The sequence below is a fragment of the Fusarium venenatum genome, assembly GCF_020744135.1.
Source record: "Fusarium venenatum strain MPI-CAGE-CH-0201 chromosome Unknown EDB82scaffold_4, whole genome shotgun sequence".
Classification (NCBI taxonomy): Eukaryota; Fungi; Ascomycota; class Sordariomycetes; order Hypocreales; family Nectriaceae; genus Fusarium; species Fusarium venenatum.
In genome coordinates this window covers 2,174,125-2,201,667 of record NW_027072132.1, presented here as the reverse complement: position 1 = coordinate 2,201,667, position 27,543 = coordinate 2,174,125, and the positions used below count along the sequence as shown (strand labels likewise).

Here is a 27,543-nt window from a genome sequence, read left to right as displayed (position 1 = left end):
TCTATTTCTTGAGACCGAAATTGCGTGTCTGGGTGCATGGTGCGAATTATTTTCAGACGCACGGTGCTATCACTAATTCCTTCTCTTGGACCATCTCATCTCACAGTAGGTAAGTAGGTAAGTAGCTGCAACTTACACATCAGCACCACGCTCGCCCACCGTAAAAGCCAAAAATTCATTGCGCATGTGATGGTTCTTTTGGTTTGAGAGGATACTCGTGTGCTGCGTCAAGAATAGAGGGAGCTATGGCGCAGCAAAATCAGCTATCGCTCTTCAGCGTGACAGAGCTTCAAGACAGGGCACCTAATGGTTGCCCTGTGAGCTGTCCAACCCTCGATCTCTCTGCAACTTGGGATGCAGCAGACAGAAATCTCCTCGTGTACAGGCCTCCTGGGCAAATCGTCTCCAAGATTCACCAACTTGGTGCACCAGGCCAGAAAGCGCCGGACGCCCAAGCAGTGACTTGGAGATCTGATGGTTAGTGAGAAAAGCCACCATGTCTAAAATACTGCTTACACAGTCTTTAGGCCAATTCCTTGCTGTTGGATGGAGTGATGGCTTTGTTCGGTTGATGGGACTCGAAAACAACAAGGCTGCCCATCATCTCAAAGTTGGAGATACGTCCGGGAGCAAGATCACGCATATTGGCTGGGCAAACAGTAGCATTGCCGACAACAGTTCGAATGTGGTCAGCCAGGCTCTGGAGAACAACTTGGGAGATGGGTTGGCGCCTGATGGAAATAGCCTCCCGTTAGATCTCCCACGCGAATTGACATTTCTCGAGGTCGACACGGCATTGCCCAAGATCAGCCCTCTCCCGAACAGTAGCGCTGGCTCAGGGTATGTCTGTAACAAGTTTGAGCAAAGTTGGCATACTAATAAATCCGGATAGAGAAGACGCGTTAGTGTTCACATTACGCACTGGTATAGAATTTCTCTTCCAGCCCCCAAAGCCGGAGGAGTATGACCAGGTCAGCGTCATGATTGTCGGGACGAGCGATGGGCAGATTCAGATCAGTATTTACGACTCCTTCATCATCGGGAATTTCGAGTGCCCCAGGATTGCCCCTTCATCAAGCTCACAACTGATCCTTCATGCCTCGCACCCGAATGTATCGACTCATGCGTTGCTTTTTGCAGACAAAGCAGATGGACCAACAGACGTACATTTGGTGCCTATAGACATGCCTTTCATACACTCTTCCCCTATTAATCTCTCTCTTCTTGCTTCCAAGTTGACTACACTCCAAAAGCTATTAAGATATCTCAAGCAATCGCAGCTTCATATGCAGGTCGAATGGCGAAATACGCGGGAACTACCTACAAGGTTTCTTCGAAGCATTGAGGGTGATCTCGAAAACCTTGAAACTGGCCCTCGAAGTGTCGTTTCAGCTCTATATCACTTAGCGGTAACAGGTCACGCCTATGAGCCTGTACGTGAGTGGCTTGTGGAGAGCCTAGCAGAACGAGTAAGTGTAGACAGCTTCGAAACATAAGATCGATCGATGGCTAACTACCCAGGGACACAAACGATGGGATAAAGCAGTAGTCTCTGGGCTAGAGGGTCTTCGAAACTTGGTCCACGAGAACTATCTCCCGTCTCTAGATCGCTGTGCAATCATCCTGAGCAGGTTGCGAGGCCTAGCTCAATACCACCACACCCGAGATGACATTGGTTTTTCACTTAACCAGATTAATCGTTTGATGGATATTGTTCAGTGCCTTCAGCTCGTTGGGCACAAAATTCTGATCAACGTTATGGATGAGCTGGAGAGCTTCATGGCATTCTCTACTTGGCTTCGCTTCCAGATCGACCGACTCGCTTCTTCTAGCTCCATGAGTGAGGAACTGACCGAGAAGGAGGCAACTATGGATGTGGGGAAAGTCCTGACCTATATCGAACATTATCTTACCGACAGCCCTCTCAAGATATTCTTCGATGAGATGCGAAACGAAGAATACGAACAAACTTGTGAGCAATTAGAAAGTGGCTCAAGTCTTATACACATTCTTGATCAGCAGTTGATGAAGTGCGAGAACGGCCAGCCTGGCTTGCAAGCACTATCTCGTGTCGAATTCCTGGTTTCATATGTAACAAACCAGGCAAATCGCACTTTCAGTGGTATTGCAGAGGCAAAGAAGCGCAGCGTCCGACTTGGAACCCCAATGCGACTTTCGATCGGTGATCCTATATCACACATGGATATGAGGATGAATAGAACGAAGAACCAGGTATTTTTCTTCGTCGCGTGGACCTAATGCTTGCTAACTGCTCTACTAGAAAACGAGTGTTATGGCTGCTCTGGCAACCAAGGAGGCCAAGAATGAAGGTAGTCCAACTTAGCCATACCCTCTAGAAAGATGCAAGGTGTTAACCTAGTACAGTTCAAATCTTCCATGTTGGAATCGACATTACCAATGGCATTAGCACCAACAGATCCCCAGCGAGCTGTCGCATTGACCTTGAGGCACGTACTCTCATCGCATTCAAATTTCTTAACGACGAAACACTTGTTATTATGTGCAACGATCAAGGTAAGCTTGTGGTAATATCTTGCCCCTGAGTAAAAATACTGATCGCGCTTGTAAGATAATATGCCGCAAGTAATTTGCGCACCTATCCAACCAGACAAGCTTTCATATAGTGACTACGATCCCGACAAACCCAACAAAACATCTTGTGTATCGGTTGACGGTTTCACGGCATATTCTTTCCCTGAGAACTCAATAACCAGACCTTTACGTCTGGAAGTCAACGACAGGAATAGTGTAAGGGGGGAAATGCCTGCTCGAGTCTGTGTGCTGGAGAGTAACCGCACCACGCTCAAGACGTTTGCATTTCCCAGCACACGGTCTTAACCTTCCATTCCTAATTCGTGCATATCGCGTGGGAAATAGTGATCAAGTACAAAAGCGGCATGTATCATAGAAGGCCGCAGAGAACTAGTGTTGGCACGTACGCTAGTATAAATAATTTACACGATAGAATAGAAACATGTAGATTCCCCGTTCATGCATGAGGACCACCGATTCACTGCCGAGGCTTAGTGATATTAAAGAACTCAGTCAGTCCTTCAACAACAGCCTCAACGTTCATGTTGACCAAAGGCATGCTGTCGTACGAGTCCTCCTTCATGATAGCAACAAGAGCCAAGTAACGATCTACCTCACGCAGCATGATGGGCTTGTTGCCGTCGTGAAGGACAAGACAACTCTCTGCAGTGTTGCAGCCAATCTGTTTGTCTATAGGCGTACTCCACGGCTCCCCCTCAAGACGGCGACGCCCCTCGTCACTGCGTTGCCACGTTCCATACACTTCGGTGATATCTATGATGACGTCGATGTAGTCGCTACAAATCTCGTAGCTGGCCATATCGGCAGTAGCACTGTCGGTCGCGATGTAGATCTTTGTTAGGACATCAAAGAGGTACGCTTTTTCGAACCGACAGGTACGGCACAGGTTTGTGAGCATAGACTCGAGCGTTCCAAGGCGAGGGATGAGCTTCTGAATGACTTTGCTGAAGGCCTCGAAAATAGAGTGGTTGTAGATAGAGGTGAGGTGGAAAGTGACAGGCGCATTCTCGAATCCGTGGTCTGACAACTCGTCCTGGATACGAATTGTTATGTCACGCTGGATATCAAGCTTGTAGTCGTCTGATAGACCGTCGACCTTGTGAATAAAGACTTCGATGTTGATGTTGGGGTAGGTTCGCTGCAGGAAGAGGATTGTGGTGTTGAGACGCATGACTGCCTCAAGATAATCGTCTTGGGCGTCAATGACCCAGATGAGAGCGCCAATTTCACTAAATATGGCTTCAATATCAAATCCAGGGTTCTCGAAGACGTCGATTTGACCAGGAAAGTCCCAGACTTGGAAGTCCATGAATGATCTATGGATTGGGTTAGCCTTTATGAAGATAGACAGCTAAGACAGCTAGCGATACGCACGCCATGGAATCCTTCTGAATTCGAGCAGTTGATTCGAGGAACAAAGTCTCGTTGGGAGGCAGCTTGTGGAAGACTACACTTGAGATGGAAGATTTTCCACTCCTATGACCATAGGTTAGCAACCATGCAGTTATTACCAGGATTCAGTTTACCTTCGCTGACCCATCAATAATAGACGCGGTTTCCCTTTTGGAGGCGCAACGGCAGAGTTGGGCCCGGGGACTGCTGGTTTTTGCGCATCGTTCTTGGACGCTGGAGCTCCGCTGAGTGACTGTTCAAAAAGACGTTGAAGATTTAGCTGGGCTGGACTTGTTCCGCTGGCCGATGTATCATCTGCCTCATCAAAGGAGCGTGAGAAATTATGGACTGGGGGGCTGAGAGACATTTTGTGAATGGAAGTGGCCAGTGATGGGGATGGTTTGGTGTTGAGGACGAGGGTGCTCTGTGTAAATGTAAAAAGCAACGCGGGCTCTGCTCGTTTCACTTGATACCGAGCAGATGGACGGTTGTGCCTCAAGTTTTAAGTGAGTACAGCTCTGGCTTTCAACTCCTTTTATCCTGCTCTGCCTTTAGATCTGCTCCATCAGGTGCTGCCAGCTGGCGGGTATTTCATGTCACTGCCCGTCGGTGACCTTTTATACCAATGACACTGGCAGCTTTTCGACATCGACGCGGAGCTAACAATAACAGCTGATTCACTTGTTTTGTTGCATAAATCATTGCCGCATGAGCGAGTGAGGGGGTAGAAGGTTCCAGTCTGCAATTTAAGAAGAATTAAAGTGTCGGGTTTCTTTGAGCCATGCGCCAATGCCTTAACCATATCCCCTGGGCCGGCGTGGCTCGTATGAAGCCTCGTATCGTATAAGAGACGCGCATCCTCTCACTTGAGGTGACACAGACTCATCTACAGAGCGGCCCAGTCAAGCGAGCGACGGTCGAATCAGGACATGCCTTGGAGCATGTTGTCTGTATTTCTGTGGCCAGCGCCACTACCGAACGCATGTTCCCTATGCTTGGTGACATATTTCGGGAGCTGACAGGTTAAGGAGAGGACCCTTGGAGATACAAATGATGTGACGGCATTGTAGATGTCGTGTTGTGTTGGTCGCAGGAGGGGTCAAGCGCACACTTGGGCGCTGGGACAGAAAAACACGCGTCAAGCAGGAGAGTTCATAGTCTTACCTCCATATTTGTTTATAGATTCCAGGTGCTTTTTTTGATACCGCAAGACCGGAACGATATCACTTTCTATGTCCGCCTAAAGTCTCCGTTGGACGAGGCTGAGGCTGAGAGTCAAATTGTTGGCTGGTGAGCAGGTCAAGTCGACACTTATAAAAGTTTGACTGCACTCGTGTTTGGCTGGTGATTGTTTGCGCAGGGCGTTAAATTATAGAAAGAATTATTGCTCTTTAATGCGTTGTTGATATACACTCGTTCTGTTGTCGAAATGGTGGATGAATTGGAATGATTGATCTTGGTTGTTGATTAGTTATTCGGGAGTGGCTGGTGATGGGAGCTTTGACATCCACGCGCCTATTGGACCGCCCAAGTCACAGCACTAAAACTAACAATCTAACTCCCCGCAGCCCGCTAAACTAGGTCCCTTTACAGGGCATGTACCGAATTTGTGTAGGTTCCATGGATACCAATCTTAGTTGATTGTATATTACCCTATACTGAACATACACTATCGCCGTCTGCGCTTCATTGTTCAGCTGTTATGATAAACAACTCCTTCTTTACATACTAATAGATATACATACATTTGCAAATAATACTACAGATTTCAGTTTCTAGTTTCTGGTTCCCTATCCGCCATTCGACTCGAGGATCTCGGAAACAGGGCTTGAATGAAACTCTTCCTGCGCTTCAACACCTTTGTTTCGTCCTTCCCAGCATGTGTTTCACTTTGAACTACCGGCTTGCTGTCTAAAGGGCCACTCGTGGGTATTCTTGTAGTTACATCGCTCTGTTGTGGAGCGGTATCTGTTAATATCAATATAACTGCTTTGTTCGTTTCTCGAAAGGCCTAAATCCAACGTGTTCAGAATTGGATTCTTTGGGTCGGAGGATATCCCTTGGGGCTTACTTACCTTGCTGGATCTTCGCCTCGGAGCTCTGATAGACCCTCGACGTTCATTCACTGTTTGCACACGGTCTTTCGCATCCAATATCTCCCCAGCAATAGTGTTGCCTTTCCACCCGGCGCAGTCCTCGGCAACAGGAACAAATCTGAGATAACCTCTGGAAGGGGGAATACCAAGGGCTTGTTCCATGTGCCGCTGCAATAGAGCAATATTCCGCTTGTTCGCTGCAGGCTGCATATCTCGATCGAGCGCTTCGATCCTCATGATATAAGACGGAGCACAGCTCCCGCCAAATTGGATGCAGATGCCATGCTGAAGGGTCGTTACAATACATGATGCAGGGCGATTGTAGTGTATGGACAGGTACTCTGGCAGCTCAGTGGTGAAAGTAAACTCGTCTTCAATCTTGTGACTAACAGTAAGACAAATGTTTTTTCATGCTCATGACGACACGGATCACTTACAATGACATTGGTCTTGATCTCTGCCACTACAGCAGACGCACATCGTACTCGATCACCTACCTCGTCACTCTGCTTTAATAAGACTAGTTCATCTGAGACTTCGCGTCGTCTTCTGGAGAGGATGGGTAACGAGTGCTTTCTTGTCACTTTGTTGGCATCTCCAGAAACCAGCTGTTCAACATCTCTAGACAGTCGCTGGTCACTCTCCAGGACTGGGTTCAGACTTGGCTTGCTCAGTCTAGGCTTGACTCTGTGTTCACCTAGAACTAGCCTGGGTGGTGGTGTAGGGCTTGGCGGCTCCTGCTTCGAGTTGGGTGGTCGGAGAGGAATGTTGCTGGGGATATATGGTATGGTCATTACTGGTGATAGGTGCATTGCGGCAACGAGCTAACCCTCAGACGAGGAAGTGGTCCACAGAGGAGAGTATGGTGATCAGAAGCAAGTCAAAGTTATCATGTACCGGCTGTAGAAGGGTTGAGTATTTGTTGCATGCAAACCTCTCGTGTCCCCCGATACTGTGCAGGAACGCATGATTGGCATATGTTTTACTGCCATTCAATATTATCCAAACAAAGAGTAATATTGTGGAAATATATGTGTTACGTTCTGCGACTAGATACACGACAAGGTTATTGCCTTTGGAGGCCCATTGATGCTCTACTGCAGTCGTTGGATACGAATGCCATCAACTACGTATGTATGTAAGCGTCGTATGAAACATGTTGGATAGCAGCTGTTGAAGTTCTAGGAATTCCGTTACCTCCAATACAGATAGTACATACTGTTTTCAAGGAATTGAAAAATAATGAGGCTGGAAAACAGAAGCAGAATCAGCCAGACGACCCTCTAGTTCCTCGAATTGTACTACAATACATGCAGGCTTCCCTTTGTTTTTCCCATGTTGCGCTTATATGTGAAACGCATGTGATACGCAATCATTGTGCACAGAGCTACGGATTTTTGTCAATGGAACATGATCCTTCCTCTCTTTGTTCCACAATACTAGACAAGCATCCCTCTCTTCATCTCGTCAAGCAAGTAAGCGAAGATGCATTGCGGCCTTGCTGACTAGCTCTGTAGGATGCTATTGTAACTGTAACTCGAATGTTATTCTTGACATGGTTGTATCAGCGCCCAACAGGGATGGCTCTTGGCGGACGATGACCTGTTCATATTCGATCTCCAGACCGTGCCTTGGGCTGTCAAGTATCGGATAGTGATAATCCACGATATGGGAAGGCTCCCAAAGGAAATAGCACGGTACCCAGGTAGTCTACTTGCTGTAGCATTCGCGAAATGGTTGCCCTGATAAAGAATTGTCTGTCTGTACTAATTGATTGGTTGTTTGATTATCACCTGTGCTTCCTCCAGTGTTGTTCGTATGCATTGACCGCATCTAGGTAGTTTACAGAATGCGATGTAACCCATCGTGTTACGAACCATTGAACTTACTTTGAGGTGTCTTACAGAGAGAAGTATCACACGCAGTAGACTGCGCCAATAATGATTGACAGCCCTAAACCAACAAGTTGGAACGTCAAGAAAGCTGCAGGCATAACGCCATAGATGCAAGGAGTGAGAAGCAATCCAGACTGCCGGAATGTTATTTCTGCAATGCTTCAATCAAATCATCAATCTGACACTTCGCTAGGCATGGCCGAACTACTGGGCTCTGGGTCTTGTTCTGTCTCGGCGTAGGAATAGAAGACGGTGGGCACAGTAAAAAAAAAACAAAGTGCCAGTTATTATTATGTGTTGTCAAAAAGAAATGACCTATCGTATTTAGCTCCAGCAAACTGGGTCCATGTTTCTGCAGCTTCAGCTCCGGTTTTCCGTTCCAATTCCTTGGGTAACGGGAGAGAATCCATATGCTTGAACTTCCATGATACTAGATAGTTACTAGCACATCATTCCGGCCAATCTCTGGGTGGTCCCCAGGTCTATCCATGCCATGATCTGAGCGGCTGAGTCCGAGCGAGCCCAAGCCCGAGGGCTTGGTAACTTTTGCTCCGGGACGTCAAACTCAGGACAAGGCAGGGCTTCCCGCTTTACGCCCAGACCCATGCGAGGTCATGCTGAAGCGTTTCTCCAGAACGAATTGATATGCCGCCAATCCTAGGATGATAACCTCTACGGGGACTAACATGACAGCGAGTCCAACGCTGGCCTTGCTCTGCTTGCATAGCGTGCCAAAATGGGGCTGCACGGTCATGGTCACATCCTTCCAGCGACAAGTCCAGCTCTGTAGAGAATCGTTGGTGGTTGATGCGTTCACTCCATAAAAGAAGGATATGGAAATGATGACAGCGATCAATGCGATAGCTGGGGGTGTAAATTTGACGACAGCTTTAACAGTAGCATTTCCGCGGGCCTGTTAACATCATGACCGTTAGTTCCATAGTCTAAGAAAAAAGCAAAAAGAAAGAGATTTTGTTTTGCTGGAAAGACTGGAGGGTTCCTTACAGTCGGAATCTTGCCAGCGATCAGTGAAACAAGATTGGCTACAACAACCAGGGCGCCGCCTACTACGAGAGCGATGCTGGGACCCATGTCAAAGTTGGAAGGCCATAGTTGCAGGAACCAATCTTCTGGGACGTAGGTGGCATGATAGACAGCGACGGTATCTGCCGACAGCCCGAGGATCGTCAGGCCAGCCGCAAGAGCAAGGACTGTGAGGCCCAGTCTGGCACTGTCGATCAGGCGATAGAGGCGAAAGCTGGGTTCGGTGCGGACTGACTCAACGTCTGTCTCAAAGTTGGAGGCCGAGATCTCGGTCTTGGTGCCGATAGACATGTTTGTGGTAGTGGGCTCCATATTGAAGATGTGGATGATATATCGAAATAAACACAGAGAAAGGACGAGGAACTAGGTAGAACAGAAACAAACCCCAAGACCGGCTGGAGAAAGGAACGAAATATGGTATGTAGAAAGGAAAAGAGAAAAAACACAACCACACAAGGAAGATGAGGAAATAGAAGTTAATTCAGATTCATATCATGGGGATTTCTCGCGTAGATATAACAAAGATCAATAAACAAGATATGATATAGGCTTAATTCTAAGCGACGAACGCCATCACGACAATAGCGAAAAAAGACCAATGATACACGACAAATCCGATTGATGTGATGAGTTTGAAGCGCTTATGCGAGAATTGCAGCATAAACGCGCTGGTTGCTTTCTTTAAACACTGCAACCCATACCTACCTAATACCTACTGTGAGACATTCAAGAGAAACGCTGTATCTCGATTGGCTGGGACTCCTACACCAAAGGTATTGAGTATGTCGCCTTGAGCGCTTACAAGAGGCATTGGCCAATCAGAGACTCCCGATCTGCCCAAGATGGTTGCTATCAACATCTATTTTAGTCCATGTCAAACCCTTGGTGTGAGCGCTTATGTATGTTGGAGATTAGGGGGAACATAAGGTTGCAGGAATGGCCAGCCAGTGATTATAATTGAGCATTAGGACTACTGTAGAGAGTTGAATCTGTTGTATCAAGACATTTGTCAAGTCACATGTGTCGTCACCTGATTATTGACAGCCACAAACGAACGCCACATTTCTTGACAGCCGACTAGACTAGAATTCTTAATTAATAACCTTAGCCTCGACCGTCATGTGGACCCCGAAATTATTCGGCCTAGACTTGGCATCACTCCGAAAGACAAAAGATGAATCAAAGCAACGCAACGCCCTTTTCAGCTCTACGGATACTGCTCCAGCCTACGCAAAACAAAGCAGGGGGGCCGACAGCCTACGAGTCTACAAACCCTAACGTTTGTTCGGTCTGTGACACATCCGAGATGAGGCTTGATAGATTGCTTTTGCTCATCTATCAAGGCAGCATGATAAATGATATATTCAGGATTGCCTACTGCACCGTACCTGCAGTGAATAATGACATGAATACCGGGCACATTGATGCGGCCTGACAGTTGTCTTCATACAGGGACTTGCGGCGCAGTACCTGCAACAGCAAGGATCGAGTAATTAAAACAGAATCAATCGGAGACGAAGATCCTATTCTAGAATCTATTCACATGACGACATGAAGATTATGGTTTCACGATAACCATACCGGTGAACGCGACCAACGGCTTCGGTCAATGGCTGGTGCGATGTGATTACCATGCCTTTGTTGAGCTTGAGTACTTGACGTTGGCACCCAAGACGCTTCAAACCTTGGGAACTCGGACACAACGTTGGGATTTTTTCTCTACAGTGACCAGAAGCTCACAGTACCAACACGGCGTCTCTCTGTCTCTCTCTGGGCTGTAAGGCGCTGCGGATGATCGACAGTAGCGTTCTCGCCGGTTACGGTTAGAGCAACAGCACCAACAATGCCCCGTAATAGACGAGTCAATCAGAATGATTGAGCAGGGGGTGAGTCTGACATTAATCCCTAACGTTCAGTAATCGAAAATACACCACCCATGGCATTTACAAGCCCCCTCACAAACCTACATGTCAAATCCTGCATTGAACCTAACAGAATACGGATAGCTGAGACAAGATACGGAGACCGGCATTGTGTATTTTCCCTAACAACAAACAGCATGACACCGATATGAAATACAACGCCGCATTCCCATTGGCAGATTTAAGGATACAATCGGACGTCCGACTTACATACAAGACCTGATCCTTGTCTTTCAGACATCAAAGACTACGAAATGCAGATCTGGCACAGCTAAATTACTCAAAGATCAATGTCTATCTCCAAAAGGTTTACCTTGTTAGTCCAAAGTCAGCTGAATGACAGGCAGCCAAGGATTGCTAATTACGGGTGTGAGCAATACATACATAATTCTGCCCTCAGCAACGGACATGACAGCTCACAAGGAAGCACCGTGAAAACATACCTAATGCAAGATTTATGTTCTGCAGACTGCAGCTGCCTAGCTTGAACTGTTTCTGGGTAGAGCTGCATTCAAGAAAATTGACGATTGGGAGCCTATCAACGACTTTCAAGAGAATAAAGTTATTGCTACTTACTCGCAGCTGAGCAGCTGGGCTCTACTGCACCCGACCTCAAGGGCCTGACAAATACCCTTCCTTGGCCCTTGCGGCGGGAACCACGAACGGCATGCGGATAGACTATACACAACCGTCACTTGGACGGCTAACTATGTCCCACACCGGGGAGAGCGACGAGGACGAGAACAGACAAAAGGCGCTACTCATAAATCGACACCCCATGGAAGGGGGTGGTGTCTGTACGTTTGTCAAAAAAGAAAACGAGAGATTAATGTGATGAACATGGCTCTTACGGATCGGAATAGAGTTATGTTATGAGACATGCAATGTGTTTTCACATTAGGGTAAGGGAGCCATCGTCAGTATCGTTGTACGATGCAGCTTTATTGGTTGGACCTGAGAAGCTCCAGATCAACGGCCCTCCGCAAGTAAAAAAAGGGCATTTGACCAATTCAGCCAATCAAAGAAAAGTATGGATTCTGGAAACCATGACATGACCCATGTCACTCCAGAACAGATGACAAGTCTTGTCCTGGGTCCTGGCATTGTCGACCAGATGGAAATGCTCCGGAGGCAATGAGGCGTTATGATTGGACAATTCACTTGTTCATGTTTCCTATGTAGGGCTTGATCCCTGACCCTGACCTTGAGCCAAGTACGAACAAGAAACAATACCTTTGAGAGGGATGAGCGTTTTCGGAAGACCAGAAGATTAAACAATCCTGGTCAGATGTCTGCTTTTCGAAGCTCTTTACAGCCTACTCCAAAAAGTCTATTCCCTCCCCCTCTCGCTGGCGGCTTATGCGAGACACGGGAACGGGGTCAACGCATGCATTGCGTAGGCAAAGCGGATAACATTGGAGTTGCAGCAGTCAACATGTTCTGTGGCGGCTTTGAACGCGGCATGAACAGGCTAGTACGAGATGGTGGAAGAAACCATTCTTCATCTAACCATGGACGACCCACTGAGACTTCCAATACAGGGAGGACGGGTTAGAACCTGGGAGACCATCAGCTTGATGGAGTAAAGGTCAACCTTTTTGTTCTATAGGCTTAACTGCGTATGGTAACCCTTGAGAGTGGCACCCCCGTCTCTGTTGCTCCGGACCCGAGAATTCGGTTCTGCCCGCGATGTACCTGCTCTCATGAGTTGAGGTGGTATCAGGTTTTATGCTTTTTCTCGCTCTTAATAGTACACTGAGGGGAGGATTGGTATTGGGTCACGAAACACGTGCACTCTGGACGCATCCAGCCTGTCAAATGCGTCTTTGTTACTTCCACGCATCATCTTTCTTTCGTTTGTAAGGCTGGGTCGAGGTACATGCTACTAAGAAGACTCTGAATCGAGCCTCAAGCACAGACTAAGTAAGTATCTCCCAACAACTTAGACGCAGGCCTGTACTGTTTCTGTGGCTTATGGGGCTGGATCCGTCCGTCCCTTTTTTGTTTTACTAACTGAGGAGCCATTGGCTCAAGGACCAAAGGATTCTCTTGGGCTTGAGCCTTTGCCGACGGTTACTACGTAGTATGGATAACAAAAGAGGAGGGAGCCAGAGTAGTCCAGTGCAATTCAATTTAATGTTTGATGCCGAGCCTTGACTTAGAATGTGGCTTTAGCTTGCTTGTACGGGGAATGAACAGGGGTAGGTATGGATACAAGCATGGGCAAGGACATGGATCCTGTAAGGGTATGTATTACTGTGCGGTTTTAGGCTGGACCTGGACATGGAGATGGGGGTGCGAGATGAGAAACACTCCCTTCCGAGTCCCTCTATCGTCATTCATCCTCTTATTGTTTGGTTCGGTCGGTCCTCTTTGAGTTGATTATATTAGTATCGTTTCCCTGCCCCTCAAATGTGACTTGTATTATCCTGACCTTTCGATTCTGTCTTTATCCTGGAACCAGAACCATCTTTAAACTCTCTTTCATGCCACTTTATTTTACCAGAACAAACCACTTGCTTTACTCGGAACCAAACTTCACAATACCTATTGTTCCTGAAGCCATTGACGTTTGTAAACTTGATCAACGTTTCGCAATAACTATCATTTCAATATTCAATTACACGATCAACAACAATCCAACCTCAGCCATGGCTGCTCCATCAATGGCTGACCCGCAATCGCCAGACTCATGCGCCTTTGTAAGTCAAACCCCCCATTCTCTTTTCCCTTCTATCAAGGCAAGAAGCTCATATACTCTTTTCCCCAGCGAAACTTTTGCAAACTCCCCGCAGAACTGCGACTCAAGATCTGGAACTACAATCTCCCTCCCACCCGCCTCGTCCCGATTCAGTACGGCTCTTCCTGGCCCGGCAGCTCAGATTCTCCCTCGTGGACTGGATGTACTTCACCAGCGACCATTCCCACCAACCTCCACGCCTGCAGCGAGTCGCGCAGTGAAGCCCTCAAGTACTACGGTCTTGGCTTTGGCTTCGCTCGTGGTCCTGGTCAAGTCTTCCTCGACCCGGACCGTGATATCCTCTACTTTGGCCCTCGCGATGGTTATATGGCGGCAGACTCTCAATTTCAAACAATCATGTCCATGTGCGACCCAGAGGAACTCGCTCTTGTTCGCCGTCTCGCAATTAATGATGCTCTATTCTGGGTCGACGACTCCTACCGCTCCATGACAGCCGCCAGTCTGACCGTTGAGCTGCTCCGACGCATCCAGGCCCGCATGCCTGGTCTCGAAGAGATCATTTTTGTTCCTCGCTCAGAGGAGTCGCGGGGCTCGGAAAGCTACGTAGAGCCCAGCATGGTTTACATGCGCATGGCCCACCAGATTCGGACTGCCCTTGCGACTTTGTGTGAGCAAACACCCGGCTGGACACCACCATGCTGGAGCATTCTACCACTCAGCGCTTTTCAAAGCGTTGGCGCTGCTTAAAGGCACATTCATTTTGCTTCTAAGAGACCAAGGCCATGGCATACAACATCATGGCCATTGAGAACACACGACTCGCTCACTGGAATAATAGAGCGCGAAATCGTTGCACAACCCACGCTTTCCAACACCGAAAGCAGAAACGCCGAGCCTCAACATCGGCACATACCCCCTAAACGCCGCTTCCGCCCGTCGTTGGACTGGATGAGATATATTTATATGAAGCCATTTTGGGCTGTTGAACAGTCGTTTTACATACCTATGCCAGGACGGCATTGCATTTGCTTACAGGCGAAGATTGTGACTGCACTTACTCTTATACCCACCATTTTGTCATTTTTCGTTCGCACCTGGGGATATTATTTTTAAGCGGGGAAAACAGTACCGCAAAATATTATCATATTGTCTGCATCTTGGATGATATTAGTTGTTCTTTCTACTTTTGTCCTTGGGGTTTCTAGGTTACAACAGGTCTGTCGCAAAGGGTTGGTGTCGCGTAAAGAGATAGGAGTGGGCATAGGGAAACTCCCCGTCATTACTTGAGAAATATTTTGCCAAAGAAGCCGTCTTTTCGACCTGCCTTGATCATGTATGCTGATATGTGCCATGTGTGTACAACTCATAGACAATGAGATATGAGACTACCAATGTCTATTCCCCAATGCATGCATAAAACCTATTGTAATTTTTCCTCTTCACGTATCACTCATTCATTCGTTTGACATAGGCGCACTGCCTCCACCCAGCCACATCTGCAGTGCTTCGCAAGCACTCAGATCCAGTGGCGGCGGCAGCTCTTTTCGGTGCGGTATCGTGTTGCGGAATAACTGTATGGCACCACACAGTGTCACGTCAACTCAGCCAGAACCCGTCACTTACTTGGCTTCTTTGCTTCGTCGCCGCCGACTCCCATGCCGATGCCCTTCCGGCGACCCCTGACCACTGCTTCGAGTGCCTTGCCCATAGCCGGAAGATCGCCGAGCATGGTGATATGACCGCGTTCGGTGCAAACCCGGCCACCACGGACAATAGAATAACCCTCCGGAAGCATAGCCTCTTTCGCTAATACGACGCCATCTCCTGGTCGAAATAGAAGATCGTCGTAGGCGTCGGAACAACAAATTCCTTCCCGGCTAGTGACCTGGGCAGCATACACTGTAGGAATACTCTTGCTATAGAGCACGGCATGAGGGGGGTAGGCATTGGCTTCTTGGTGCTCGGGCGAGTGGACGAGTTCGGATCGAAATTTGCGTGTCGCTGCAAGAGTTCGACTGAGGTAGTCCAAGTAACGTTTGCGTTCCAAGTCTGATGGCTTCTTTTCCTCCACTTTGGCGCCGCTCCCGTTCAGCTGTGGTGCCATAGGGTTGTGGTCTTGCGCAACTGCCGTTGGCGAAGGCGGGCCTTTCTCGCTTCTGCTCTCGGCACGAGCTCTTAGCGAACTCGGAAAGAAGGACGAGAAAGACGAGGATTGCGGGCGGTTATGAGGCGGCAAAGTAGGCTGCATACACGGGCTTAGATGCCACCTGATCCATTCGTAGGGATCGTAGAAATCGATAGGATACTCCTCTCCCGTATTCTTATCTACAAAACAGAACCCGTCCTCTGGAAGGAAAACAAAAGACGTTCGCATGCTGAAGTTGACGCTTGCAGTGAGAAGCTTCTCATTTAAGAGCACTACATCGCCATGACGTAGTGGATTCAAGATGTTAACACAACGCTGTGGCGTGCCGCAGTACAGAACCCCTGAGAATAGATCGGGTCTCTGGTTGACAGCATGGCGTGTAATGATGCCTCCCAAGCTGTGAGAGATGACAAGAGCTCCGCGAGAACCAGATGGTGTCCCGGGCTGATTTGAAGGTAACTTTTGCAGGTACTCCTGCAACTTGCGAGATAAAAGACGAGGACTCAATCTCCAATCGTAACCGTAGTCCCAGATTCGTAGCTTACCCGATTTGGCGTTGTCACAAGAGCGGAGCTTCTTGATCAACTTTCGAGAGACGTCGACGGGACCGATGTGTTTTAACATGCCATCAGGTTTGATGGTCTCTTCCATACGCTCCTCGTCTTCATCCTCTAACCCGACCTCCAAGTTGACTTTGCGCATATTTAGCCCGAGTTTCACGGGTGCCCAAACCTGGTGGTAAGGTGGCTCGGCGGATCGTAAGACTGAGCCACGGTAGCCGCCCATGATCACCAAGTCGCCAGTCAAAGATTCCAAAACCCGGTCCAGGACAGCCGATCCATCTTGCGAGTCGATGTCAAGACCTTTCGGAACCTGGCTTTGGTTCGGTGGCGTGTCAGGGGTGTTGAATGTACCGAGAGAAATCGTTGATTTTCGAGCTTGACTGTAAAGTTTAGGGAGACTAGGCATCTTGAAGTTTGGCACATCAGGAAGGCTGTCTTTGAGGGCCATAAACCGAATGTTGACCATCTCACGGACGTCCTGGAAACGTTCGTCATCACCAAGAGAAGACGTACGAGAAAGACTGTGATATAGACGAGTGTCGTCTGATGTGACTCGCCTGAGAGCCTTTGGTCGCACAGGGGGAGATGATGTGCTTGGTTCCTGAAGGTTGGAAGCGGGCCTTCGAATTTGTTGTGATAATGGCTGAGCGACACCGAGAGCGTTAGACGGGATTCGAGACGAATGCTGGCGGGTTACTGGGGATGAGTGACTTGGGGCGGCCGGATGGTTTGCACTCGATTTATCCTGAGAACTTGAGAAGAACGAGTTTGACATGGAAGGTAAGAGATGTGTAGGCGGACTAAGAGACGGCAACGCTCTCTGGAGTCTCCTCAATGCCTCCTGTCCCGCCGACTTGGATCGATTCCTAGCTGGTGCCAATGCGTTGCCCAGAATACTTCCAGACGGTCTGCTTGTATGACCCTTGGTCGCTGGTGGCTTCGGTCGAGCTTGCCACGGGGAAGGCAAGTCATGTTGAGGTGGCTCAGGCGATGTGGGCACGGGGAATCTGGTTGAAGCAGGAAACTGTGGTACCCGAGGTGACGTCTCTGGTGAAGACGAGAGATCAGGACTTGTGTCACCAGCTCTATCTGTGGGCACACCAAAGAAACCAGCCCGACTCTTGTCCAATGCCAGCGCCTTCTCAATGGCGGGTGTGTTTTGTGAGGTCAAATGTCTAGCAGCTTCACTCAAAGCGGGTTGCAAGATTGCCTCGGCCTCGTCTTGGTTACAGATGATGGAATCTTCATCTTCTTGCAAGTCCGTGCTTTGAATACGCGGTAAAGGCTCAGTTGATGCATTTGTAGCCATGGTTCACAGAGTCGGGCTCGATCAGCAAGTTAGATAGGTAAGTAACAGTCGAAACATCAATCTGGTACAACGTGATGACAAAAAGAGGATTGAAGTTGAATGGTGGTTTGCATGAAAGGTCCGAGACGTTATGTTGAACCGGGAGGCTGAACAGAGACAGGATCCGTACAATATAGGAATATGCTGTTTAAGGAAGATAAACCGAATGATTGTCAGACATGGCAGTGAAGTAGTTCTTATTTGTTCCTCGGCCCAAACTAAAGAATTAAAACTGACCACGGAAACGGAGGCAGGGACGGAGGCGGTGGAGCTGAACCAGAGGAATCAATCCTCAACGGGGCGGCTGGGCTATGTGCGCTGATCCGGGAGGCCCGGGAGTGAATGGATCCACGATTGATACTTGGTGTTTAGGTATACGGTTGTGCTCGTTCTCGTATAGTTCCGAACAGCAATGCGAGTGTGTCTGTAATGGTTGAAAGGGCTCAGCATTTTATAGTCTGACAATAAATAAATATATAAGAATAACTCGTCCAATGTCTCAGAGTCTTAGCCTTGATCATTGTTGGTTTAATGAGGTCATGGTTTAAAGAGTAAAAAATAAAACGGGGATTTGGGGCCAATTGGGGCCGCCAGGAAGGGGTTTAGGGAATAGATCAACAGACGAGTTATAGGGCAAACAAGACAAGGCGGATGACAAAGGGCCTGTTGGTCTTGGATACTGTACAAGACAATTACCAAGGTGAACGAAGCACTTGATGCAGTAGGTACTAAGATCATGGGTAGCAATTTGGTGTTTTTGACCAAATTCTTACAATGCTCCAACTGGCAAAGACAGTTCCATCGCTGGGATCCCCGAATTCCTTGTTCTGGAAGGAGCCAAGACCTTGGCCAACCTGCCTAGTCTAGTGGGCAGCAGAAAAGTTGGCCTCCTAAGTCTTAGGGTATAAAAATAAGCAGTCTAAGAACTGTACTCTAAGGAGGATGAAGTGACCTGCTAATTTTGTCTCTTATGCTTCCAACGGTCAATTTTTCTGACACCCTGAGGGTATGGTACTTACTTGCCCAGTCTAAGCATAGGTAGCAAAACAAGAGGCAGGTACGGGTCGAGGCAGGCAGCATGTGACAATGGACCCCAGATTCTAGCTGGACTTGCATCTTTGCAAATTGATTCCACTGCAAGATTGACATGCAAGAGAATACTACTGATAGACAAACAAGACTCAACTGCCAACGAAATATCATACACGGAGGCTCATGATATACTCTCAACGGCCTCTTTACAGAATACAGCACATTGCCAAAAAAGTCTTTTGTAAGTGCGAAGCGAGCAAACAACACAACATAGTCCATCATAGTATAGTACCGGTATGGGCAAACATCTATTCAGCTACTCATCGTTCTTCAATCATCAATTGTTGCATAGAATTCAGCCTCATCCTCCTATCATCCTTCTTCACAGCCCCAGAAACAGCCCTGCCACATTTCTCTATCATGCCCGCTCAACGTCATCGACCGGTGCATCTCAACGTTGTTCCCCACTCGGCCCCGATCAACGGCGCCGACAGGGTTTGAATTCCATACAGTGTCATGACCTCAGCTAATCAGATGATCCTTTACCGTCTAGTCTAGGCTATTCTGTTGATCATCTTTTTGATGTAAACATCAGTTACAACACATAAATCCATTGCCTATTGTCGCTGCTTGAACTTGTCTGCTCTTCATCATGACAACCCTCGAGCCTCGGCCTCCGTACTCACAAGATGAGCTCAAACAGTTATATCCACTTCAATTACGCCTTCAGCACGTCCAGGTCCTCCTCCGACATGGCGAACGCACACCGGTCAACGCTCGTTTCGCATCTGCGGGTCTCGCGACCTACTGGCCCTATTGCTCAGCAGCTCGTCGTATGACGAGTGCCATTCTGGATCCTTCCGTTGCCAACTCCCAAATTGATTCTGCCTCAAATCCTGGCATTACTGCTCTCGAGTGGAAGCGGCGAATCGAGAAATTTGGCCCTGATGATTCCCCCATCGTAGCCACCGGCCAACATGGCGAGCTCGATGCTATTTGTGAAATGGGTATGTTGACCGATCGTGGACGAGAAACTACCTACAACCTTGGTCAGCGCCTGCGACATTTATATGTCAACCAGCTTCGCTTTCTCCCGGAGAATCTCACTACCGACACTGATACGGCTGCTATATACCTTCGAGCGACGCCTATTCCTCGTGCTCTCGAATCTCTACAGCAAGCTTTCTATGGTCTTTATCCTCCATCTACTCGTGGCTCTCACCCTGGCCTCCATCCCCCAACCATCCTCACACGATCACCCGCTGATGAGACCCTCTTCCCGAACGACGGCAACTGCCGCCGGTTCGCCACTCTTGCTCGTGCTTTTGCTGAACGCTGTGCCGAACGATGGAATGATTCGGAAGATATGGCATATCTAACTAAACGCCTCGGCCGCTGGATGCCTGAAGATACCCCGCGTGTTGCTGTAAACTCTCGTCCTCGTCTAAGTGGAATCATGGATACTATCAATTCCACAAAGGCTCATGGCCCAGATACTCGACTTCCGAAGGAGTTTTATGATCCAGAGGTTAAGCGGATCATCGAAAAGATCGGTGTTGAGGAATGGTATGCCGGCTATAAGGAGAGCGAGGAGTATCGCACATTGGGTATTGGTGCTTTACTCGGCGACATAGTGTCTCGCTTGGTCGGCAGCGCCGAGCATTCGACTGCGGATGGTGAGTATGAGCTGGCCACCAATAAACAAGGCTCTATCACTATACATCCGTCTGTAAAATTTGGAATGAGCGGGTGTCATGATACTACACTTGCCGCCACGCTTGCCAGCCTTGGTGCTTTCAACGAAGAAGCCTGGCCACCATTCACCAGTCATGTCGCGATTGAGCTCTTTCGCCATATCGATACAGCCACCACGGCTCCCAAACCCGGCAGCACCCTCTCTTTCGTGGGTTTGGGCAACAAACCAACACCTGTGGCTGGAATTCCACCACCAGGCATTGGTCGGAAGAAGACCCCAGACCTTACCGAGGAGGAAAAAGAGCGACTCAAGGGCTACTATGTCCGAGTTCGCTACAACGACCGTCCAGTCTCAGTCCCTGGCTGCAAATACCAGGGCAAGCACCTCGATGGCGATGAGTCCTTCTGCACCCTAGTAAGCACTCTAGCCCATATTCCTTTTCTTTCGCATTACTCATCTTTTTACTAGGAAGCCTTCAAGGAAATCGTGGACAAGTACACACCTACTAATTGGAGAAACCAGTGTCGTGCCAACATGAAGGAATCTGCGTTTCCTTCCAAGCCCGAACCTTCGGGTTACTGAACGTGTGAGCAGCAGGATGGCTCAAGATACAACGATGATGCGAGTTTAGACTAGTCTTAGCGTTGGAGTTTAAGTGCTTTCGTTAGACTTAGACATTAGAACGATTGCATATTTATACGCAAGGTGTGGCTATCCCTAAGGACAAGCTTAATGTGATATATTGGTCAAAAACATGTTTTTGTGATCGTATAATCTGCGTTCAAGACTAGTGCTTAAACTAACCTAAGACTCCGTAGTAGACATAAACGCAGGTGATATATCCTCTCATCCGTCCCATGCAGAATCCCTTCTTTGCAAACAGCGTCTCGTCTCAACCATGAGCGCCCTCATCTTATCTAAGAGGGCGTATTAATCACGAATCTCGTTTCCGCTAACGCTCTCTCTCAACTGAGCAGAACATATGGACAACTTTCAGAGCATAAAAAGTCAAGATACACCGAAAGGGTAAATTATCAATAAAAGAAAACAAAGAATGAAGGTGTGCAAAACCCAGGCATCAAGGGGAAACGCCATAAGCGGCGTCAATTACAACGTTTAAGCAAGTGTTTTTCGTCCAATTTCGCATGTGATGAAAACATAAAAATGCACAAGCGTCATTAGTTGGCAACCTCCTCCTCAACCCATCCGTTCAGGCCTCCTTGGATGGCCAGGCCGAATCCTGATCCCATGCCACCATAGCTAGCTTGGTAGTGATGACCTCGTCGTTCATTCTCGGCGGGCATGCCGTTGGAGTTACCACCATTCTCAAATCCAGGAGCAAGCACAGGCAGACTGACAGCCCTGCTGTGTTGACCACGACCGGGTGCTAAGAGGCCACCAATGGTAGTTGAACCGGGTGCTGCGCTGTTGGCCGGGTAGCCATTTGAGATGCTTGCTGACTGGCCGTGACCGGAAACGGGAACTTGTTGAGACATGGCGAGATCGAGGTCGCTAGGTGAGGGCTGAGCTGTGCCGAACAAAGCATTCTGCTGAGCAGCGATCTGCTGCTGCTGGTGATGCTGTTGTTGCTGAGCCTGGTGGGACACTTGGCTCAGATACATTGTCAGAGGGTTGCTGTTGGCATTGAAGAGAGCAGCTGACTGTTGAGGAGTGTTGCCGTTGGTAGGAGAACCACTGTTCTGGGATCCGTTAGGTGGGGGAGAAGAGACACCGTCTCCGCGAGGAGACTGAGCCTGCTGCATTTGGCGAGGTGGGTTACCGCAGCGGTCCTTGCCGAAATTGACCTTGAACTTCCTGTAATCCTCCCGGCCCCGAATAGCCTCGATGGCCTTGATAGCATTGGCAATGTTGGTGAAGTTGACAAAAGCACAGCTCTTTTCGCGCAAGGTGTTGACAAGTTCAATCTCACCATACTCGGTGAAGTCCTGTCGCAGTCGCTCTTCGGTCCATGTCTCGTCAAGGTTACCGATGTAGACATTTCGGGAAGCACCTCCGCTTACAGCCAGAGCGATGGCTGGGGGAAGAGCTCCAGAGTGCTTGCCCCAGCCGATCTTGAGACGTCGGTTATGGATCATGAGGCCCTGGATGTTGCTGAGGGCGTAGAAAGATGCAGCTGCGGTCGGATCGATGAAGGTAACGAAGCAGATATGCTTGTCGGGGATGTAACGGATGTGATGAAGAAGTCCGCCACGAACAACATTGCAAATCTCCTCAATCGTCGTCTCGGGGTGGATGTTGCCCAGGTAAATAGTTCGGTTACCAAGGTTGTTAATGCCACCAGCAGTCGTGGCGACGGCAGCGGCAGCAACAGACTGCTGAGCAAGGGCATTCGAGATCAAGTCACGATCGGCGCCTGTCAGCATGTGGGCGTATCCAGGAGCGATACCCAAGTACTGGGCAGCGTTTTGTTGCTGGGTCTTGGAGACATAGGCACAACGATCCTTGCCGTAGTACACGCGACGAGGAGCCTGCCACTTGGGCTCCTGTGGGAGCTGAGAGACCGCCTTGATGGCATTGGCAATCGAGAGGTAGTGTACGAACGCAATGCTCTTCTCGCGGACAATCTTGATTGTGTCAATTGCACCGAACTTACCAAGATCCTCTCTCAGTTCCTCCTCGGAGACCTCCTCGGGCAAGTTACCCAGGTATACATTTCGCGATGCGCCTGACTGCTGGACAGCCAAAGCGACGGATGTAGGAACCTGGGAGGGCTTACCCCAACCAATCTTGATATCCTGACCCTTGATGCAGAGCTTTTTCAAGATAGCATCAGAGTGGAAGTGAGTAGCAGAGCTAGCATCGAGGAATGAGATGAAAGCACAGTTCTTGTCAGGCAAGAGACGGACAGACTCGATTTGACCACTTCGAACATGACCAAGAATCTCCTCAGCAACAGTGTCCGGGGGGATGTTACCCAGGTAGACAGTTCGGCTAGTTCCTGTAACGACACCAGAGCCCATTGAAACAGGCGAGGTGGGAGGCAGAGGTGCTTGCATGCCGTAGCCACCAGTGGGGGACTGGGGAGGATAGAATTGAGGAGCACCGTAGGTAGAAGGGGAGACTATTCCTCCATACGACTGGGGTGAGATGGTATGCTGCACAGGGCTTGAGATCCCATTCTGCTGGTGGTGGTTTCCCTGCTGCTGTTGAAATCCAGGAAGGCTCTGAAACTGAGGGCTGGCGAAGGCAGCTGGGGTGCCAGGCTGAAAGGGACTGCCGAGAAGCAGCTGAGAAGGCAAAAGGGGGGTAAATTGCATGTCAAATGCAGTACCCGGGGTGGCCATATCTGCTCCATTATTGGAAACCTGCTGGGCCATCGGCTGAGGCTGGGTGTTGATTGAGGGGATGTTGCCTCTTCGAGGGTGTCGATCGGCGAAGCCCGAGATGTTGGAGTTAAAGGCACCGTGGGAGAATCCAGTATCACTGTTGGAAGGCTTCGAAGCGTGTCCGAAGCGGTTGGCAGGGCCGTTAGGGGCACCTTGGCCAACTGGGCCATTGAGGTCTTGCATGTTGAGCAGGTGAGGGGGGACAAGCGAGTCCCGCCCAGTGTGCGACAGTACAGCCGTTTTGAAGAATTGGACGTGCCCGATCAAGGCACGAAAAGAGCAGCGAAGTTGAGAAGATAGGCCGGCTGAAGAACTTCAGACGGTTCAAGTCCTTGTTCGAATTCCTAGCTGCACAGCAGAGCTGATCTTTCAAGAGACAATCGTTCAAAATCTCGAGAACAAATCCAACAAGAGAAAAAGAGGACCGTAGCTGGAGCTAGTAGTTATGCAGAATAAAGCCGATAAAAATCGAGAATTATGAAGCGTATCGACGTATCCAAAGGGGAATAAGGCGAAAGAGCTCAATTGAATAAAAAAAGGTCGTTCCAGGAAGCAACCATTTAGTATATATGGATTCGAATTTGAAATGTTCGGCCGAGTCGAAACAGGAAGTTTTGGCAAGGCTGAAGATGCAAAATGATGGTTGTCGATTGCAAGAGTGAATGTATCGAAAGGTCGAACGAGAAACGTAAATCACGACAGTGCGTAACTTGGCTTGGCTTAGGATAATATCCAGAGGAAGACGAGCGAGCAGGTAAAAGTATTAATAAAGCAATATGGCCGGAACGAGTGTCGACGAAGCCCAAAACTATTGTCTCAAGAGAAGGAAGAGAGACGACACTGCATCTGCTCAGAAGCAACGAGAGCTTTTGAACAGAGTGAGTGAATATCCGAGGAGAGAAGAAGAGACGAAAGTCGGCGTCGGTGAGAGGACGGCACAAATTTGGAGGGAAAGAGGAACCAAAAGAGGGAGAGGAAGAGAGAGAGGGATGAATTGCGATGTCGTTCAGGTCAGGGTTGAACTTCAAGAGATCAGGGACCAAGGAACACAGGGGGCGTGTGAGGTGAGCCTCAGGCCGACAGCCAGGACAAGAAGATTAGGTAGGTAGCTGTAGGTCGGTAGTGAGTGGTAATAGAGCCGGTCCAATTCAGGCCAGACCAGTCCCGTCACGTATTATGTACGTAGGTAGGAGATAATAATGCAAGGTAATAATGCCTAAATGAGCAAAGAGGCGCCAGGGAGGGAGAGAGAAAAGGCCAGACGACCAGGTAGGGAATGAGGTGGAGGAGGGTTGGTGGGTGGGTGGAGTGTGCTGTAGATTTAAAGAAGGGATAATTAGCACATTCGAAGAAGAGGAGGAAGAAAAAGAATAAGAGAGATTGATATTACAAGAAGAAAAATGATAAGATGGAGTTATAGAAGCAAAACGTAAGAACGAAGGAGATAAAGAATAAGAGTGATACCTAGAGAAGGAGCAAAAGACCAAGAAAGCAAGAGGAAGGTAGGTACTTGGGAAGGAAGGAGCAACGAATGGGTGGACAGAGACAAAATGTTATGCAGAGCATAATCAATAGATGATTGAATTATACATCACCAACTAACTTAAACTACCTGAACCAACTAACTTCGTGAATAGGAATGACTGATGGCCAGCCAGTTCATCGCAGTCACACAAAGAGACAAAAAGACACGGCAACTCTAGAATGTCAATGCACAAGGAGACAACCAATCCAATGCACAAACATAAATTAACAAGCCTAGTCGGGACCCGGTTAGACTTGAAAGCCACAAGGCGGCAACCGACGACGGACAACGGCAAGCCAGCCATTTCATGATCAGGATTAATGCATCTATGCTCAGGAGAGCACAACAGTCATGTCAATAGTGAACGAACGGAGAACCCGACTAATAGACCGGAGTCCCTGGTACAGTCTCTGAGGAGGCTCTGGGGAAGAAAGAATTCAATGCCATCTCGACATATGTAACTACGGACACCAAAATTAAACCAACCACGAACTAGTTTAACCTAACCTTTCAGGGGGGCAGGCCAATGGGCCATTGGCTAAAGGGGGTCAAAACTGGAATTGGGTGCTCCGATAGTTTAATGACCCTTACCAGGATCATGTCGATTCATTGTCCAGCAGCAAATTGATATTGGCAATGTACCAAAACCATAACCTGAACTAGCTTGTGCAACAGAAGTATCCACGTTGTTTTGTGGCATAAATCCAAGGACAATGCGGAGTTCCGTTTCCATCAACAGAAGCCATACACCACTGGATCTTGAAACCCGTCCGTTTCCATCGTTTGATACCAGCCGGGCTTTGAGACTCCAGCCTATCTGGTTGTGAGTGAGGGTTGCCAGGGGGGGAGCTCAGACAAGCCTCCCCCCTGTGAAGTACCCATACCATAGCATACGAAACCATCCAATACAATCCTGTCCCGTCTTTTGGGCCCTTGTCTGTGCCTGTCAATCAATCAATCAATCAGGATTGGATCTACCGTGACAATGCCAATGCCAATTCCAATACCACGCGACTTTTGGAGTATTTTTGTTTTGTTTTCGAGATATAGGGGTAATTGATCTATGAGGTTAGTACGGACATCATTATGTAATTGCTGTAGAGATAGTTCCGGTGATAGGAGTTTCCAATGGAAACAGAGATGGAAACCTAATTACCTAGTTGAAGCAATCCATTCCTAGGTAGGTTTGGGTTCGGGAAGAAGCAGATAGCGTGATGAAATTAGATGCATTTGTTAATTCAATGCCGGGTAAACTTTATGTATTTTGTATACAGGCGAAGCGTTGGTATTTTTCAACATTATGAGAACAACAGAACCTGCATGCCTCTGTCAACTGCTAAGCTGCATTGCTTTGGCATATTAACTACAAAATTATAGTTTATCTTTGAGCCTACCTGGGTACTTACTATGTGAGTGAGCATATGTTAGATGGTTGCCCTTTTTTGTCCTTTTCCCCTGGGACGGACAATTTGGACCCCTATGTAATAGTGGGGTTGGGCCTGACGCTTCACCCGTTTTCTGCGCGCTAAAGCAATCAACCCAAGCATTGGATGGAAACTTCTCTCTCCAGTTCCACTGTTGAAAGGATCAGTTTGCCCGTTCAATGTGACTTGAAACGCTTAACTACAGCCCCTAACAAAAGAGGATCTCTATCACGTTCTCGATTTTGCCAATATCATGTCCATGTCCAACAGCTTTACAGGGGAATTCTTTGTGCTGTCTTTATTTAACCTTTCTACTTTTGGGTATTGGCTTGTCAGGTGCATACATTACCTGTATAGGTAGGTACTTACAGTACAAGCGAGAAAGAAATAAAAGCCATTCGACTCGTATTCTTTCTCTTTGCTGCACTACATTGTCGCCCCCCAGTCAGCTGTGAAACATCAACGCGGGCCTTACCGCAGTTTTGAGGCATCTCATCTCACTTTCCAAACACAATCGCCTTCAGGGAGACGGAACTTAGTTCTATTTTCGGAAGCGTCTCAGGCGCTTCGTAAACGCGCCACCCGCTCCATGCTCTACTCTATATTCATGCTCATTCATGCTCGTGCCTTTTCGTTTTCCGCTCACTGTATGATTCCGATCGATGCTTACGTCTATGAGGGATGAGGGATAGAAACGTCGGTCTGATAACTCTTTGTACTAGTCGCATTCATTTACTACTAGTGGTCCCGTTTCTGATCCCACCACGTCCTGCGATGCTACGCCTTGACCAGCTCAAGACTCTCGATTAACAAGGCCTCGTCCCTCACCTCTCGCCTA

General features: G+C 48.4%; 9 protein-coding genes across 9 annotated transcripts; 4 read left to right on the top strand and 5 right to left on the bottom strand.

Moving 5' to 3' along the window:
• The first annotated feature begins 12 nt into the window (after window positions 1-12).
• EDB82DRAFT_512988 (anaphase-promoting complex, cyclosome, subunit 4-domain-containing protein) lies at window positions 13-2,913 on the top strand. Its single transcript, XM_065608929.1, has 7 exons — window positions 13-477; window positions 528-840; window positions 893-1,469; window positions 1,522-2,232; window positions 2,282-2,330; window positions 2,386-2,535; window positions 2,591-2,913. The coding sequence occupies exons 1-7, from the start codon at window positions 246-248 to the stop codon at window positions 2,857-2,859; spliced, it is 2,301 nt and encodes a 766-aa protein (XP_065463270.1). The 5' UTR covers window positions 13-245; the 3' UTR covers window positions 2,860-2,913.
• A 32-nt stretch (window positions 2,914-2,945) lies between these two features.
• Window positions 2,946-4,333, bottom strand: EDB82DRAFT_561389 (Gtr1/RagA G protein conserved region-domain-containing protein; the record flags this gene model as incomplete). The annotated part of the gene is made up of 3 exons (XM_025737581.2): window positions 2,946-3,890; window positions 3,949-4,050; window positions 4,101-4,333. 3 exons carry the CDS (start codon window positions 4,331-4,333, stop codon window positions 3,032-3,034), a joined length of 1,194 nt encoding a protein of 397 aa, XP_025592428.1. The 3' UTR covers window positions 2,946-3,031.
• A 1,320-nt stretch (window positions 4,334-5,653) lies between these two features.
• Window positions 5,654-6,874, bottom strand: EDB82DRAFT_579218 (Tautomerase/MIF superfamily; the record flags this gene model as incomplete). The annotated part of the gene is made up of 3 exons (XM_065609994.1): window positions 5,654-5,977; window positions 6,042-6,440; window positions 6,500-6,874. 3 exons carry the CDS (start codon window positions 6,872-6,874, stop codon window positions 5,735-5,737), a joined length of 1,017 nt encoding a protein of 338 aa, XP_065463269.1. The 3' UTR covers window positions 5,654-5,734.
• Window positions 6,875-8,194: 1,320 nt separating this feature from the next.
• Window positions 8,195-9,639, bottom strand: EDB82DRAFT_512981 (uncharacterized protein). The gene is made up of 2 exons (XM_025737579.2): window positions 8,963-9,639; window positions 8,195-8,870 (listed from the first exon to the last, which is right to left on the bottom strand). Exons 1-2 carry the CDS (start codon window positions 9,311-9,313, stop codon window positions 8,523-8,525), a joined length of 699 nt encoding a protein of 232 aa, XP_025592426.2. The 5' UTR covers window positions 9,314-9,639; the 3' UTR covers window positions 8,195-8,522.
• A 3,935-nt stretch (window positions 9,640-13,574) lies between these two features.
• EDB82DRAFT_529251 (uncharacterized protein) lies at window positions 13,575-14,371 on the top strand (the record flags this gene model as incomplete). Its single annotated transcript, XM_025737578.2, has 2 exons — window positions 13,575-13,625; window positions 13,694-14,371. The coding sequence occupies 2 exons, from the start codon at window positions 13,575-13,577 to the stop codon at window positions 14,369-14,371; spliced, it is 729 nt and encodes a 242-aa protein (XP_025592425.2).
• A 744-nt stretch (window positions 14,372-15,115) lies between these two features.
• On the bottom strand, window positions 15,116-17,934 carry EDB82DRAFT_302087 (uncharacterized protein). Its single transcript, XM_025737577.2, has one exon. The coding sequence runs from the start codon at window positions 17,640-17,642 to the stop codon at window positions 15,240-15,242; it is 2,403 nt and encodes an 800-aa protein (XP_025592424.1). The 5' UTR covers window positions 17,643-17,934; the 3' UTR covers window positions 15,116-15,239.
• A 1,337-nt stretch (window positions 17,935-19,271) lies between these two features.
• On the top strand, window positions 19,272-21,152 carry EDB82DRAFT_512971 (histidine phosphatase superfamily). Its single transcript, XM_025737576.2, has 2 exons — window positions 19,272-20,823; window positions 20,878-21,152. The coding sequence occupies exons 1-2, from the start codon at window positions 19,366-19,368 to the stop codon at window positions 20,989-20,991; spliced, it is 1,572 nt and encodes a 523-aa protein (XP_025592423.1). The 5' UTR covers window positions 19,272-19,365; the 3' UTR covers window positions 20,992-21,152.
• Window positions 21,153-21,232: 80 nt separating this feature from the next.
• EDB82DRAFT_302040 (uncharacterized protein) lies at window positions 21,233-24,235 on the bottom strand. Its single transcript, XM_025737574.2, has one exon. The coding sequence runs from the start codon at window positions 23,937-23,939 to the stop codon at window positions 21,588-21,590; it is 2,352 nt and encodes a 783-aa protein (XP_025592422.1). The 5' UTR covers window positions 23,940-24,235; the 3' UTR covers window positions 21,233-21,587.
• Window positions 24,236-24,532: 297 nt separating this feature from the next.
• EDB82DRAFT_579212 (uncharacterized protein) lies at window positions 24,533-25,130 on the top strand (the record flags this gene model as incomplete). The annotated part of the gene is made up of 2 exons (XM_065609993.1): window positions 24,533-24,820; window positions 24,987-25,130. The coding sequence occupies 2 exons, from the start codon at window positions 24,533-24,535 to the stop codon at window positions 25,128-25,130; spliced, it is 432 nt and encodes a 143-aa protein (XP_065463268.1).
• Between the last annotated feature and the right edge of the window lie 2,413 nt (window positions 25,131-27,543).

Bases quoted from the DNA above. Each gene is read 5' to 3' on its own strand.
- EDB82DRAFT_302040 (XM_025737574.2), bottom strand. From the start codon at position 23,939: ATGCAAGACCTCAATGGCCCAGTTGGCCAAGGTGCCCCTAACGGCCCT.
- EDB82DRAFT_512988 (XM_065608929.1), top strand. From the start codon at position 246: ATGGCGCAGCAAAATCAGCTATCGCTCTTCAGCGTGACAGAGCTTCAA. The intron at 841-892 runs GTATGTCTGTAA...AAATCCGGATAG, and splicing joins AACAGTAGCGCTGGCTCAGG to AGAAGACGCGTTAGTGTTCA. The intron at 2,233-2,281 runs GTATTTTTCTTC...CTGCTCTACTAG, and splicing joins TGAATAGAACGAAGAACCAG to AAAACGAGTGTTATGGCTGC.
- EDB82DRAFT_302087 (XM_025737577.2), bottom strand. From the start codon at position 17,642: ATGGCTACAAATGCATCAACTGAGCCTTTACCGCGTATTCAAAGCACG.
- EDB82DRAFT_512971 (XM_025737576.2), top strand. From the start codon at position 19,366: ATGACAACCCTCGAGCCTCGGCCTCCGTACTCACAAGATGAGCTCAAA. The intron at 20,824-20,877 runs GTAAGCACTCTA...TCTTTTTACTAG, and splicing joins ATGAGTCCTTCTGCACCCTA to GAAGCCTTCAAGGAAATCGT.
- EDB82DRAFT_512981 (XM_025737579.2), bottom strand. From the start codon at position 9,313: ATGGAGCCCACTACCACAAACATGTCTATCGGCACCAAGACCGAGATC. The intron at 8,871-8,962 runs GTAAGGAACCCT...TGATGTTAACAG, and splicing joins TCGCTGGCAAGATTCCGACT to GCCCGCGGAAATGCTACTGT.